The sequence below is a fragment of the Nannospalax galili genome, unplaced genomic scaffold, assembly GCF_000622305.1.
Source record: "Nannospalax galili isolate Female #2095 unplaced genomic scaffold, S.galili_v1.0 scaffold104, whole genome shotgun sequence".
NCBI classification, from domain to species: Eukaryota; Metazoa; Chordata; class Mammalia; order Rodentia; family Spalacidae; genus Nannospalax; species Nannospalax galili.
Window position 1 is genome coordinate 3,659,762 of NW_008353596.1, and position 16,346 is coordinate 3,676,107.

Here is a 16,346-nt window from a genome sequence, read left to right on the forward strand (position 1 = left end):
GCAGACATGTAGGGGACAGAGCATTGGGGGTGGGGGCACTATGGCACAGGAATGAACCAGAGCTCTGTAAATGACTTAAAAGGGTCATGGTCCTCCAGGCCCAAGACCACCAAGCCTGACCTTCCTCCCAGCTCTGGTCACTTCGGCTCTCTTAATAAACTGCCTCAGCTTCTATTACTATTCACCTGTCTTTGTTCAAGTTCTTGTTCTGGGACAAAATGATCTGGTGATCCCAGAAGGTGCCTACCTTCTGAACAACTCCATTGGAGCAGTTGTTCATCCTAAATTAGCAATAAAAATATACTAAATACATAAACCAGTAACACTCTCATTGAAAATGTCAGACACTGCATATGAACTTTCACACCTGGATTGCAGCCTTGTTTCCGACAGCATCCCTGTACTATGGACAGAGTTCTAGAACACAGGTGTTTCTTTGCTGTATCATCACCTTACAGGCCATTGTAGTACACTGTCTACTGTTAACAGTTGTCGCTATACATCCTGTGGCAGCTGACAGAGCCATGGGCGTAAGGGGCCACCTGCAGGTCTGTGTAGCGACTGAGCCAGTGGAATGCAGGAGACAGAGTTCCATTCAAAGTCAGGAGGCAGGCTACAGCGAGGCTCAAGAGGGCCTGGGGGCAGCAGGGCACCTAGCACCCCAGAGTGATTTTTTTTTAAAGTTGGCAGGAACCAGGGTTCCTGGGACAATTGGTGGGTTTCAGAGTAAGAAAAGCACCTTTCTGCACCAGAAAGTCAGCATGGACTAGACATGAGGAAACTTAAAGGACGTAAGATCTAGACGGGCTGTGTATTGCCTAAAAAAGGACCATGTGGGTCAGCTCCGATAGAAATAAGTCACAAACAACAGATAAGCCTTTACTTAGTGTAAGATGCCAACAAGCAACTGCAGTAGACACAGTGGGATTACCATGGCCTATTAGCACAAGCAAGAAACACTTATGGTGAATATGACTCTCACAAAGTTGATTTGCTTTTGAGACAGGGTTTCATGTAGCCAAGGCTGGCCTTGACCTCCCAAGTGCTGGGATTACGAGCATGGAAAGGTTATTTTATTAACTTGACATTTCTGTTAAGAAACAATTTCAAAGAGAAAAAAGTTATTAAAAATCTACTAAGAGCGAGTCTCTTAGTTCAGGTAATAAAAATACAGGCTTTGCAAAATGGGGTAGACACATAGGATGGGATACTACTTAGCCTTAAAAAGGAAATTCTGACAGAACAGCAAGCAAACTTCTAGGGTTCAACCGTCTCTCTCTCTCCGCTCATGTCAGGCGCATGGAGACCTACCATTTCTGTTCCTTCAGATAGGTGAGGCCACAGGCTTTTTTTCTGGCCAATGGCTGTGAGTGACACATATCACTCACAAGCCAATAGGCTGAGTCTAAAGTTTGAAAAGCCAGGCTTCTAAACTGCTACCTGAAGGGTAGCTGATCTGGACTGCTGCCCACACACAAGCATTTTGTGACAAGTGAGAACCATGTGTTAGGCTACAGAATTTCAGTTTTTCTCTGAATCGTTTACTACAGAATAAACGTGACTAATGCAGCCCTACATACAGGCAGGTAGTCAACTCAAACCTGGATTTGATGGGGGCCCAGGCTTCGGAAATGACAGTTAAGCCCAGAAGTATGACAAGGCTGACCCTGTTAAGAGGCAGGCAGGAAAATGGTGTGGGTACTGAAGGCAGAACTGGCTTCACACACTTGCTCCTTGACCAGCTTTGAGTAGTCCTCCAACCTGAGTCTTAACTTCTTCATAAGATGGAGACTATCCTATCAGGACCATGAAAACCCAGTGAAATTATGCATAAGAAAATGCCTGCTGCTTGGCTCCTTTATTTCTTCCCCACAAACAGTGGTAAAAGCAGTGTTTCAGGGAGGATAAGCCAAAAAGGCACTGTGGTACCTGGTGGCAGCAGACTGGCAAGGAGGTGGCAGGTGATGTAACCAGTCTGAGAGGAGCTGTGATTATTACCATGTGGCCTTGAAGCCCGAGTCTGAAGACACGTCCAAGGAGAAGGTCGGAAAAGGGATGTACTGTTGTGCCAACTTTCCACAGGGCAGACACAGGGCAGGGTAGGCCCCGCCAGTGTGCATTCTCATCTCATCAGACTTCAAACCCAAGTCAAGCATCTTCTGTCTTGATCCAGTTCATGAACCTGTCCTAGTTCATGAAGAGCTTTGGTGGTTTTAGGCAATGCTCTGAGCTGCTTAAGCAAATTCAGTGTCAGAAGACTGCTTAGGCACTCAGTTACACGTAGGCATGACTAAGTCAGAAGTCCAAGTGCAGTCCTGGTGAGGGACTTTGGGAGAATTTAAAGAGACACGTATCCTTACCTTCCAGGAGCTGTTGGAAGGGACACATCAATCTATAACTAATCCATCACCAGCAGCTTCCAAAAGAGGTTTCTGGAGGTGGCAATGACTTTTGGTGTGCATGAGAACCTCCCGAGGGCTCTGAAGTCAGTTCTGGGAGAGGATCATATTTTTACCAAGTTCCAAGCGATGCTGATACTGCCCTTGGGAGTCAATGTTCAGAAGCACATTGGGATAGATCTGCCAGTATTTTCAGTTTACAGTGCTTGTGAGTGATACAGAGCATGGTAGAACCGCTGCTGACTTTTGAGCCAGTGCAGGACAAGGCAAAGTGACAAAACCCAGGCTAATTCTCATGCTGGAGAAGCCACAGGCTTTACTGATTGTCCCGAGTTCAAGCAATTGGCTCTAGTTGGAGATGGTGGGCAGTCAAGTGCTAAGCTGGTAACTAGAAACATGCCAGGAATAAAGGTCTCCAGCAGCCAACCACAGATACTGCTGAGCTCCAGAGCAGGATACCACTCTCCTGTCCTTGACCAGCTCCTACTTCACAGGAGTCTTGATGGCTCCCCAGTGCTGCTCCCGTCTCACAGGCCACCCCCATGCTCTATTTGCCAATGGCAAAGGGTTTTTCAGACATAAGGAGAGCAGCTTAACCAGATTGAGGTCAGTGAAGAGTCCATAAATACAGCAAGGGTATCTGTCCTAGGCAGTCTGCTGTTGCTGGATAAACACTGACCAAAACCAGCTAGAGCGAGAACTCAAGACAGAGAGCGAGAACTCAAGACAGGGACCTAGAGGCAGGAACTGAGAGGTACAGACCACAGAGAAGTGTTGCTTACTGTCTTGCTTCCTTTGGCTTGCTCACCTTGCTTTTGTATACAATCCTGGACAACCTGCCAAGGAGTTATGTAAGAACTCCTTATGGTTCTTGAAATACTTACAATGATCAAGAAAATGCCCCAGACATGCCTACAGGCCAATCTGATGGGAGGTAATTCCTCAATTGAGGTTCCCTCTTCCCAGGTATATCAGGTTGACAACTAAGAGTCATCACAAGTCTACCTCTTGTCAACTTGACACACAGAACACATCACTGTGAAGCCATAACCTTTTTAATATCACAGTATAAAACTGTTCAACTTTGAAAGTCCCGAGTCTTAAAAATTCCAATGGTTTCTTAACTGTGAACGCCTGTAAAATGCAAAATGTTACATATTTTCTTACTTCAAGAAGGAAGAACCAGAGCATAGTTATAGTCAATTTATAGCAAACCTAAAATCCACCAATGTAGACAGCTCAATGTCCAATATCTGGTACTTGTTCATCATCTTCTGGGCTGTGAAGGGCTTCCACTTCTCTGGCTCTGCCATCTGTAACACATACAGCATTTCATGTAGGCTTAGGCCAGCTCCACTCCATATCTGTTGCTATCCTTGGTGGTTGTCCCACAGTCCTGACATCTCCAATATACTGGGGTTTTCACTGCAACCGAGGCTGCACCTTCACCAATGGCCTCACTTCAGGATGTCACACAGTTCAAAGCTTCACCTGCTCTCCATTTCCTCTTCATGCCTTCAAAACCAGTACCATGTGGGGGACTACAGTTTCTATGTACTGACCCTGAGGAAATGCTTCCCTGATTTCACCTCAATGGTGCTGAACTCTTCTTAATCACAGCTGACTTTTCAGCTCCAGCTAACTTTTCAGCTCCAGCTAACCAGCATCTGTTGTCCCAGGAAAGCAAAGGTTTTACTTCCACAGATTCTTAAATATACCATACAAAGGACCTGATAGTCTTTGGGGGCAAGGGGGGAGGGTCTCTCAAACTTCCCTCTGAGACTTCCCAAGACAGCCACCATCATCTACATTTCTCTTAGTGTTCTCACCTTCCAAGCTTGCATAGAACAGCCCATTAAGCTCTGAGCACTCAATGGCTTTTCCAGCCTGAAGTTCCAAAATCTTTCCATAATCCTCCCCAAACCAACATGGTCAGGTCTATCACAGCAATACTCCACTTCTTCTAGTTCCAATTTCTGTATTAGTTAGCCTTCTACTGCTGGGATAAAGCACTGACAAAATCATTTTGGGGAAGAAAGGGTTTATTTCATCTTACACTTCCAAGTGACAGCCCATCATCCAGGGAAGCTGGGTTAGGAACTCACAGGCAGGAGCTGAAGCAGAGACCATGGAGGAACAGGCTCCTGTTCTACTACTTTTCTTATACAGCCCAGGCCCACCTGTCTAAGGATGGTACTGTCCACAATGAACTGGTCCCTCCCACATCAATTAACACTTAATACCTCACAGATATACCCACAGGCCAATCCAATGGAGGAAATTCCTCGGGTTCCTTCTTTCCAGTGTGTCAAGTTGACAAATGAAGCCAACTAAGATGGCTGGTCTTCCTCGGGGAGTTTTCCTACTCCATCTGGGAACATGTGCTTTTTCTAAGGTCCTGTCTGACTAACCCAACACCCAAAGCTTAGGGACTCATGAGGGTCTAAACAGATCTGGTTGGCAATAGCTCTCAAGGAAGTAGAACCTGGCTTCTTGTCCCTTAAAGAAACTGTTGCAGAGCTGCCTTGACTAGCCCTCCAGCAATCTGAAGACCTGGGGAATAGCAGCACTTCTCACCTTTTGATTTAGGTCAGCTAAGAGTCCAATAGCAGAGGGTCCCTATGGTTTTGTCCCTAATCTGATAAAGCTCTGGTCTTCTTAGCCTTGGTGAGCCTTAGTGGGTATGTGATAATAAAATGGTTCCAACTCTGCTATCTTGGCTTATTTAACATTCTGTGAAGCCGATTCAGTCTTCCTTAGTAATAGAAAAAGCAAAGTGAGAAAATGGGTAAAAATCGCCTGCTTGCGTTCGCTTCAGCAGCACAGACTGAAACTAGACAGACGAGCAGATGAACATGAAAGTGTGTGAAACGTTCCATAGTAAAAGGATCTACCTGCTTAAAAGCATACAAAGTTGACTCAGTTGAGCATGTGCAGGCAGAAGAGAAATTTCTTCTGAGCTATCCAATTCTGCCTTCTTTCTTAGTTGAGGTCAGTGTTGAATGGGCAAGCCCCTGGGAAGGTCAGCTGCAAGTAGCTGTGTAGAGCCTCACACAATGGAGGGTTCCAATAAAGGTCTGAGATCTTATAGAAAGGACCCTGTGGGGGGTGAGACACTTTTTTGCACACACAGGACTGGTTAGCCACTGTGTCTTAAGCTCTCAGTAGAGTGGAGAGAACTGGAAGCCCCTCCCTGGGTGTTGAGAACTTTGGTTGCTGTCCTATGACAAGGCAACCAACGTGTTTCATGGAAATGGCACTGCACCCAGGAGACGGGAGAGAGACCACACCTCTGAGGTCACTTCCACCTGTGCTGAGGGTGTGGCCAGCTTGCTTTTAACTGAGAGCAAATGCAAGCAAACATCTCGAGTCCGTGGCAGCACAGTCCTCACTGAATGGTATTTGTGGTAAAGGTGGAAGTAGAGCATCAACATAGAGACAACTGAACAGGATAAGGGCTGGCATGTAGCTCTTGGGTACAGCATGCTTTGAACAGATGGAAGACCCTCAAACCCTGCAAACCAAAATCAAATTAATGATCTCCAGTAGCTTATCAACTAAGAACCAAGGACTGTAGTTGAAGCAATCTTTGATTCATCCAACATGTGGTTAAGGCCCGGCATCACCTCGGAGCTTGTTAGAAATACAAACCTTCAGGCCAGTGAGATGGCTCAGTGGGTAAAGGTGCTTAGCACCAAGCCATATGAGCCATTTGATCCCCAGCACCCACATGGTAGGAGGAAATGACTCCTACAAACTCTCCTCTGACTTCTATACATGCACCCGGCATGCCCATCCCAAAATAATACCCATCCTGAAATAATGTATTTTAAAAAAAAAACAAAAAAAAACAAAAAAAACAAAAAAAAAACCAAACTCTTCATTCCCACTCAAAACTTCTGAATCACAGTATCATCTTCCTAGATCCTCAGGTGGGGCTTATGCACATCCAAGTCTGGGAAACACTAACAAAGTGTATCACCTTCACCTAACATCCAGTGTCACCAATCAAGAAGATACTGCTTGCTAACTCTGTCTTCCAGGTTCTGAGTGAGGGTGGTTCTAAATTACAGCCTCCAATCCTTCATGTCCATAAAGCCACGTTATACTATGCATAGAAATACTACGCAGCAGAGGAAAAGGGTCACTGCTATAGATTCTGAAGCACCAGAGAAAGATTACCAAATGACTTCATTATAAAACATATGCTGTTTATTAATCATTCACTTTTCTACAAAATACAAACAGAACTGAACAACATATCCAGACTGACTAGCCCTTGCAAGATAGGAAGAGCCCTGGAGAGAGGAGAGTGAGAGCAGAGACAACAGAGAGAGAGAGAGAGAGAGAAAGAGACAGACAGACAGAGACAGAGACAGAGACAGAGACAGAGACAGAGACAGAGACTGACTGCTCTGGAGAGGCAGGCTGGCTGTCAGGGCTCTCTTTACACTCAGTGATAGAGCATCCGCCTTCTCTAGGGCTCTAAGTTCTGCCACCTGACAAGGAAAAGGAAACTGGCTAGAAGACTCAAGTACAACAACTTTAAGGCTACCTGACACTAACTGCTTGTATATTCCAGTTTTTAGCTCTGAGCAACAATATCAAAACTACTGTCAAATAGCCACCCCCAGCAGCCTTCACTGTCCTTACTCTCAGAAATTACCTCTGGACTGGTTCTCCAGGCTAGCCTCTGTATACTCCAGAGCACAAGTACTAACATCCACATGCAGTGTCCATATTCAAGTATAAAGGTTTGTTTGAGGACATCCCCAGTCACTGTAGTGTTTATAGCTCTGTAGTGTCTATCAGGTGTTATACCCTTGGCCTTGTTGGTCAAATGGCTGCACAATGCAGGAGCAAAGTAGGACAACTATCCCCTGTCAAACTTGTTCTCCATTCAATATGGACAGCACCCCACACTCAAGGCCAAAATCTTGACATTAGCAGTGACATGGCCAATTAAAGTTGTATTCATATAAAACAGGAATCCAATTCTTCATTAAATGGAGCCTTCCAAAGGTGCCAGGCATATTCTAAAAGGAAAAGATAATTATATCAGAATGCTACTTTTGGTAAGGGCCTTCATTAATTAATTATACATTCGTAAAGGAATTTACAATGAAATCATAGACTTAAAATGAATGCTTTATACTCCATAAGATCAAGGCCCTCTTCTGAGAGTTGTAAGACATCCCCACTCTTAGCCAGTGCCCTACCAGCTGGTGGTCTTGCACTGATCAATCACTGATGCTAGGAACAGCATCCAGAAAATCTCCAGACAACAGTAACAGCAGAATGAGTGGCCAGGACAGCCCAAGGGGAGGCCAACAAAGGCAGGTGAAAAGGTCCACTGCTCACGCAATGTCTCCCCAATCCCGCACAGAAACACATTTGTGCATCTACAGCTGTTTTTTAAGTTAAATTACATTCCAGGTCTAATAAAAAGGAAGAGAACTCCATGGTAACTGATGGTGGCAAACTGCAAACCCTATTAAGAGCACAGCAGACTGCAACCCCCTCGTGACTCCCTTGAGAGGGCATCGCCTGATTTTATACGAAAAGTGCAAATGTCAACTAGTGTCCAGGAGAGAGTCTCATTTAGGCAATTCTAGGAAAAAAAATGACTTCCATCTGAATTTCCCCTGTGTACACCAATCACCCCAGCTGGTTGCTAATGAAGTATTCATTTATACCTTGAATATTTGGCTCTGGGGGCACAGAGAAATCACTCATCAACACAGGAACAGTGCTACCAATAGTTCCCAGTGAAAATGACTCCTAACAGGAGGTGACATCCACCTGCAGTAAACACATTCCTGAATGGACATGAAGAATGGTCTCTAATCACAGTTTATTCCTTTTCTACCCATTTTACACATGTACAAGGCAGAGACGATGTGCCTGGAGAGAGGACGGGGTAACAAACCTCAGGAGGCATCCTGGGATGGTGCTGGAGGGTCCTGGCTTTCAGGCTCTGGTGGGGGTGCCGGCACAGCTTCTTTTTTCTGAGCTGACAGGAATTCGTGAATTGCTCGTTCTATCTGTGGCCTGAAGATGTGGTTTAGTTTTGGGTCTACCACCTGAGAAATAATCCTGTCCACTCCTGCTTCCAACATCCCTGACCTTTGGAGACAAACAGACCATTGTTAGTTCCCTTTAGAGTTGTCCTTTGCACCAATAAGCCCTGAGTGCACGGGGCAGACCCCTTGCAGGAGGTCTCTCAAAGGGCAGTCCATTCACACCAAGGTTTGGGCTTTTCACTTCTGAGGAGATTCACAGCTGACAGCTACCTGTCACTCTTAACTCAGCCTCAACTTTGTACAAAGGACCAAACAAAACCAAGCAGACTACTCCAAAGGCAAAGCACACGTGACAAATGGCACAAAGAACCTGACCACATGCATGTAGAGTTTTAAAGTTTAGTCATACTGTTAAAGCCAACAACCCTTGGACTTGGACTTCCTTTTCTTCAGCATTTATTCTCTTAGGAGCCAAAACAGAAGCGGCCTCCAGTAGCAACTTGGGTTACTACATTCAACAGAAACCAGATGGGTTGGAGTGTTTCCATCACCAGCAATTCAACACAGCCTTCAGTTATGGTACGTGGGATGTAACTGGAAGCAAGTGAGGCTAAAATATTCCCCAGTTCCTTTCTGAGATAGAATGAAACTTCGTCACAACCTACCAACATCTGTACTTCAACCCACAGGGCAGGGGAATGAGGAGGATTACAGTGACTAGGAACATGACACATGAGGCGTTTGGAAGATGGTCCACAGGGGCTCAAAACTAGTACCCGTCTCAAAGGACTGAAACAAATCCTCCAATAACTGGGTACATGGTCCCCCAGAGTAAACAAAGCCAAGTGCGTGGACGACTAGCAAAGACCAGAAGTATGCTGAGTCTGTCAAGTGCTTCCCAGATCCAAGTAGCTAGCAGCTCACTGACAGGAAGCCTAGGTGTAAACAGATCCTGCAGCAGGTAATACCTGCCCTCAGACAAGCACCGTCCAACAGCCAGAGAGCACAGGACAGGTGTCAGCTAATGAAGGAAAGCTACCTCTCCTAAGCCAATACCTTTGCAACCTCACCAAACTAGATCCTCAACCAGATTCACAGGGTCTTTAGCAGACATAAAAGCCTATATGTCTATATATATATATGTGTGTGTGTGTGTGTGTGTGTGTGTCTATAGATAGATATGTCATATATATGTCTATAGATAGATGTCATATATATATGTCTATAGATAGATATGTCATATATATATGTCTATAGACATATAGGCTTTTGTGTCTGTTAAAGACCCTATGAATAAAAGCCTGATAATAAGATGAAATGTTTGTGACCCCCTAAGATTCTTACGTTGAAACTGAATCCCCAATGTGGTAGGTTTTGGAGTTAGAATCTCTGAAAGGTAATTAGGTTGAAGTGGTGTTCTCATGAAGGGGCCTGGTGTCCTTATGAAAGGGAACCCAGAAAACAAACTAGTTCTTTCACTGCCAGGTGAGGACACAAACAGCTGGCAGTCTGCACCACAGAGGGCCATCACCAGAACCAAGTTGGCACCTTCGTCTGGGACGCTCAGCCTCCAGAACCATGAAATAGAAACTTCTATGGTTTCTAAGCCAGCCCGTCCCTGGTGCCTTGTTAAAGCAGCTCCACCTGACCAATGTGTCTGATAGGAAAAGAAAGAACCAAGAGAGCCCAGCTCATTTTCCTGGAAAATTTAAGTGTTTGGGGAGAATGTGAAATCTTGTCAGGAGCCTAAAACAAAAGATGCAATGTATATCACACAGTTCAGACCTGGTAGCCACAATGCTGCTCACCTGTGGAGCCTGATTTCCCTCAAGGCTCTCTGCTGTGGCTCTGGGCCACAGCACCTAGCTCTGAGCATCTAGGATGCGGGCCCACAGTTCTGAAAGTTGGAGTTTCACCAGTAAGAGCAGTCCAGGGACCAGAAGCAAAGCTCCAACAGTTGGCCTCAAATTCAAAATGTAGGAGGAACCATGGAGAAATGGTCCAGCTTTAAAGCCAAATTCTTAATTCTTTAGGTTAAAGACCTTTTAAATTCTAAAGAGGCAGGGAAAAAAAAATTTGGGTGGTAAAACTGAAGAAGAAAAAGAAACCGTAAAGGTAAGAGCAGGGTAAACTTCTAAGGAAGAAGGTATAGCCAAGGCCAGGCATTTTGGAGGCTGATGGAATATTCTATTCCTCAGTCTGGTAGCAATTACACGGATGCCCTAATTATCCATTATACTGTACTGGTATTTGGTGCAAAATTTGTCTTACATTTGTTATTAAAAGAGCACCCCATAAATACCTCAAGAACAGCTTCTGACAGCCTCCTTACCAGTGTGGAAGTTTTACTGATACTCTGAGTATTTGGTGTTGTGATTTATCCTATTATGTTGGTCAATCCTTCAGAATTGGTACATGTGAGGCTAACTGGTTATTTCAAGTGTGACCAGGATGTCTGTGAAGGACTTGACATGTAGTAAGTAGTTGCTCCCTAAGGGCAGCTACCGCTCCCCTCTTTGTGAGAGATCTATGTGCCATCAGAAGGTGGCTAAGAAAGGGAAAGACATTCGGCCGTGACTCTGGAATGTTATGGGCAGCCTCTGACATCCAACGTGCAGACAGCTTAGGTGTTAGTTTTATTTAAAAGATTCAGATTTCAGCAGCTAAGTCATACTGCAAGTGCTAGCTTCTCAGCAAAATGTCCTTTTCTATTTGTAAAATCTTTTAAATTTTCAAAATCCCTGCCTAATCATAGGACGTTGCAAAGAAATATAAAAGGAGTCCCTACAACTTCACCCAGCCAGTTCTGCCGTTAGCACCCTGCCAAACACAGTTATCTAAACAGCACCGGTACATCCCAGACCTCACTTCAGATATACCTTCAGGTATGTGTATATTTTGACGCAACCTACATTGTGTTACCGCGACAGAGTAACTGATGTCTAGGTGATGTATAAAGGGGAATGGTGGCTAGAAAGCCCATAGGGCACAGTGCCAGAAATGCTGAAGGACCATGTGCATTACAGCATGATGGAGAGCATGTGTGTGCCTAATAAGGAGAGAAGCTGAACTTTACCATTTTTCTGTTTTCTTTCTTTTTTGAGACAGTGTCACTATGTGGCTGAGGCTGGTCTGGAACTCACTATGGAACTGAGACTGCCTGATCTCCTAATCTTCCTGCCTCAGCCTCCTGGTTGAACTTAACACCTGATTCTCAAGGAATGGATCTAGTGTCATGAGACCTGTGAGATCACACTGATCCACCACCATGACCCCACATCACTGTCTCCAGGTCCCATCACCTCACACTGCGACACTGGGGACCAGGCTTCCAGCACCTCACATTGCGACACTGGGGACCAGGCTTCCAGCACCTCACGCTGCAACACTGGGGACCAGGCTTCCAATATGTGCACCGTCGGGGGACAGTCATATCCCAGTCACAACACAACTTCTTACAGGAGTTCTTTCACGTAAACACCATGATGACACTTCAGTGTATCACAGGAGCCTGTGCCCCCACATTCCAGTGCAGTGATCCCTTCCTACTCGACAATCACCGATTTGCTCTGTAACTGTGAACTCATTAGTGTACAAATGGAATTTATACATCAGTTATCCTTTTAATATTTGCTTTTTCTCCCCATAATTCCCTGTTGCTTCTATTCAGCAGAGCTTAGCGGATTAAGAAATCTGCACACAAGCCCCGGTGTTAAGTCAAAATGGATTCTGAACAACTCAGAAAGAGCTCGGAATCTGAGACCCAGCTCCATCAGGCCACTGACAGTGTAGTCACCTGCGTGAGCTTTGTGGCACCTTTTCTACAAATGTTCAGTTTGTTTTCATAAAGGATAACGTCTTACAAGAATATCTCCTGAAAACTGCCACCATACCTTAGAGGTGGCCATGGTGGATTCAGAGAATGGACAGAACTCATGTTCACTTGTGAGAATAAAGAGAAAGCTTTCGTGGCCACATTCAAACGCTGGCATCTTAGTATAAAACAAACATACATGTTCAGGTTACACCGAAAACTTCACATAACAGGTACCAAGTCTCACAATCTGGAAGATCTTCCAGAGCCGCCACTGAAGACTTTGTGCACACAGGAGGCACCCACACAGATGAGCAGAAATCTCAGTGACATGCTCTGCCTACCGCCCCTCAATTAATAAAGGAGTAGACAGCTACAGCTGCTGTGAAGCCCCACCTACTACCGACTGAACAAGGACTAAGCAGCCTCTGGGGCGTTATAACTCCATCACTGCCTTTTAGAATCTCTGTTCTGCTTACTTACTGAACCACACTCTGTCTCAGGCCATTTCGCAACTGGTTCTTGTTCATTGTAGGATTCCATTCCTGTTTGTCCAGATGTGTTGACACAAAATTATCCACTTTCTGCCTCAGATTCTGGTAAGCTGGCTAAAATATTCAAAAGGAGAGAAAAGTTAGATATTACATGTGCAAAGCTTTGGAACTGAGTCATCCAGAGCCCCACTTCTTATATGAACACAACTTCCTAATCTATACTTCCACCTGACTTGGGGCTCACTGTGCAATATGGCAGTCAGGAACTCAGAGCCAGCGGAGTAGCCACCTTCCAATGGGCAGGCACAATGCAGGGCTTTACTTAAAGAAATCAATCTACTTTTAAAGAAACTATGAGTAGAGCCTGTTAGGATTCTCCCACCCTTATTTTAGACATTAAACTTTTAGGGTTACAAGAGTGAACAACTTGCCCTCTAGCTGAAATGTGGCCAAAGGTAGATAGTCTGCTTCTGCATTAAAGGACCTGGGATCTGGGCCAGGCTCTATCACTTACTAGCTGTCTGACTTTTCACAAGTCACCCAGCTTCTGAGGGTTAGTAATTTCCATCTGTAAAATCCAAATGTTCCTGCCTACCTACCTCAGGTGTTCTATGCAGTAAACCCAGGAAAGTTCCCTCCATGAAACAAAAGGGCCACCCAAGCCTCAGCCTGACTCAAGAGTCACCAACTGCCAAGCCTAGGGAGCTTTGTGAATGGCTGTAGGAAAGCAACAGAGATCCATAAATAAGCCTGAGGCACTTATACAATCTCACCTGTGTTCTTCTGAACACCAGTGAACTACCTAGTGAGCACAGGAATGCATGTTCCAAGCCCCCAACCTCCTCTCTCCTTCCTACTGGAGGCAGAGAATTCCTACTCAGGCCAGCCACAAGAAGACTGAATCGTGGTTGTGCTGTCTGTAGGTGACTTGGCTCTGGTGTCTGCATGAGGGCATGTGGTGGGTATGATAGTTGACCTGTATGACTTGTAGCTTAAGATGTGGAACAGACCCAAAGTCTAGACCCAGCCCTGGCAGCCTGCAGCTGATAGCTGAAGTATCCAGGGCAGCTGCTTTGGCTAACTTGCAGCCCAAGGACAAGTTTGCCAAAACCCATCAAGATGTGGTTTGTCATACACAATTGTGGCAACGTTTACTCAGTCAGGGAAACACGACAAAGGAGCCAGCAGGGCTCAACTCTCCCAAAGTAACTCTCCCAAAGGCTCTTCAGTAGCTCCAGAAACAGAAAGGCGGAACTGAAGGAGGTGGGATAAATTCAGATTCCTGGGTATCTGCCTGGTGACTCCTTTTCCTGGGGAGCACCTCCAATTCACAGGTAGTAAGTGCCGCTTTCCGTTTCCCAGGCCACAGTGAGTCACTGCAGACATTCTCTGGGATTGTCTGAATGGGAGCTGAAAGTCCCTATCTAAAGGAAGAAGCTGTAGGGCGCAATCAAGGGACCTTCGGAGCTAAAGGGATATCTCTGCTCTGCAGGGGCAGTAGCAGAGGAAAGGCAGGGGAGAAGACAGTGTTAGTGGAGAATCTTTGGTCCCAAATACATCTCTGCCCTCTGGCAATCTGTTCATTCAATTTCCCTGGGATTCTGAGACAGTAGACACCCCTCTTTGCCTAAAGGAGTTGCTATGGATTTGTCACTTTAACCAGGGCTTCCTACTACTCAAAATAACCACTGGTTTGAGATGACAGAACCTGCTTACTGAAGAAGGACAGTGATGGTCACTGACAAGATCTTAAACCCCGACAGTATAGAATAATCCCTTCAGCTCACCAAGTCCTAGGACCCCTTCGTTACTCTGTACCTCTGGCGGCTCCTCTGTTTTCCACCTGGGCGCTGGATCTAATCACTCATAATTTAGATGCAAATAAATTAGATATCATCTGTTTATCTTCCTAAACACTTCTCCTTTCCTGTGACTACTTCCAACAGCTGGTGGCAACCAGGACAAAGAATTTGTAGTTTTAACAAACTTCTAGATGCAGCTGATATTGCTAATCTATAGATGGGCTAAAGGAACCTAAGTCTCAGATCTGATGTGCCCCAAAACACATTATTTTCAAGAAAAAGCCTGGGGGGCTAAAGAGATGGCTCAGTGGTTAAGAGCACTGACTGGACTGCTCTTACAGAGGACTCAAGTTCCAATCCCAGCACCCACACAATGACTAACAACCTCCATAACTCCAGTTCCAAGGGATCGGACACCACCTTCTGACCTCCTCGGGCATTGCATGACATGGGTGCACTTACATACATGCAGGCAATACACTCATACACATGAGATAAAAATAATAAAATTAAAAAAAAAAAGAAAAACCTGGCACTGGCCAGAAGCAACAGTTAATGAGGGGCACAGAAGGTGTCCCCCACAATGTCCTTGATACCCATGTAGCTGTTGTTTTGAAAATCACATGTCTGCTTTTTCTTATGTGAGGGAAGAATTTGTAATAGGAAACTGATGACACCGGGTCTGCAAAAGGTAGGGCTCTCTGTTAGTACCTTCCAAAAATAATTATCAAGCCCTTTTACTAGGAAGTGTTTAACAGTCTATCTTACTTCCTATACATTAACTAGCTGGTTTACAAGTCCGTTTTCTATCCTAGTAAAAACTTTGGGGATTTATTCTCATATCTGTATGACCCTGCACATTATAGGCCAAATAATGTTCAGTGAATATGCAGATGAGGTCTTTTCTTTTCTGAAAGGCCTGCTTTTAAAAAGTCACAACCTTGATCTGAGGTAGGCAAGATTAACACCATGAATTCAGAGAAATCGCTACTTTTCTGAGCCAATCAGTAACAGAGGCTCCTACCCCGAGTTTTAAAATGGTAAAGTGAACAGTATTCCGAACCACCTTTCCAAGTAAAGCAAAACATTTTACAAGCAGGCCTATGACATTACAATCTAATATAGGCATCGACTCTCTATTATAGTGAAAGGATACAAATTAAGGATACGGTTTCTACAGCGTATCCTAATTTGACCTCAGATAAGTCTGTAAATCATTCAGCTGGGGAGAAAGAATAACCACCACGTGCATACCATTCGTGTTCAATGCCATCTCCCTGGTGGTGAACAGGATGAACGTCTAAAGTATTCAGTCAGCCTTCACCCGCTGTTCTAAAATACCCCGAGGTTTCTTTGGCCTTAAGGGGTTGGTTTTACCTGAGCTCCGTCTTGGGGAAAGCTGGGGGCCGGGATACAATCCACACCGAACTCCCGAGCCCAGAAAAGCGCCGGGGGCTAATATCACAGCTGGTAGGTGAGCGGCCCGCGCGCAGCGCACGTGTGTTGCACTCAGCTCCAGTACTGCCCCAAGCGGCGCCAGGAGGCCTTGCCGGGACTCTCAAGCTACCCTTTGTTTTACGCTCAGCTTCAGCAAAATCAAAGCTGCGAAGTCGAGGACCACGCATCCCGCGGCCCCCGCCAGTTCACTACCTTGGTGTCCACGTCGGCTAGGCAGTCCCGGCGGAAGCTGTCGAACAGGCCCCGGCTCTTGAGCTGCTCCACGATGAGCGCTATGAGCTGCGGGTCGCCGGGAGGCAGCGACGCGGGGTTGACGGGGCCGCCGCCAGCCCCGCTCGAGCCCGCCGCCGGCCCCG

General features: G+C 45.6%; 1 protein-coding gene across 1 annotated transcript in view; it reads right to left on the bottom strand.

Annotated features, from left to right (window-relative positions):
- Nucleotides 1–863: 863 nt before the first annotated feature.
- The window catches only part of Bod1 (biorientation of chromosomes in cell division 1), a 17,931-nt gene continuing 2,448 nt past the window's right edge, over nt 864–16,346 (bottom strand). The window contains exons 2-5 of the mRNA XM_008850777.2: nt 16,183–16,346; nt 12,720–12,844; nt 8,329–8,525; nt 864–7,435 (exon numbers count right to left, since the gene is read on the bottom strand). The exon at nt 16,183–16,346 is cut by the window's right edge and continues 14 nt beyond it. Coding sequence (XP_008848999.1) covers nt 8,330–8,525; nt 12,720–12,844; nt 16,183–16,346 — 485 coding nt within the window. The 3' untranslated portion in view covers nt 864–7,435; nt 8,329. The remainder of the gene's footprint in view (nt 7,436–8,328; nt 8,526–12,719; nt 12,845–16,182) is intronic.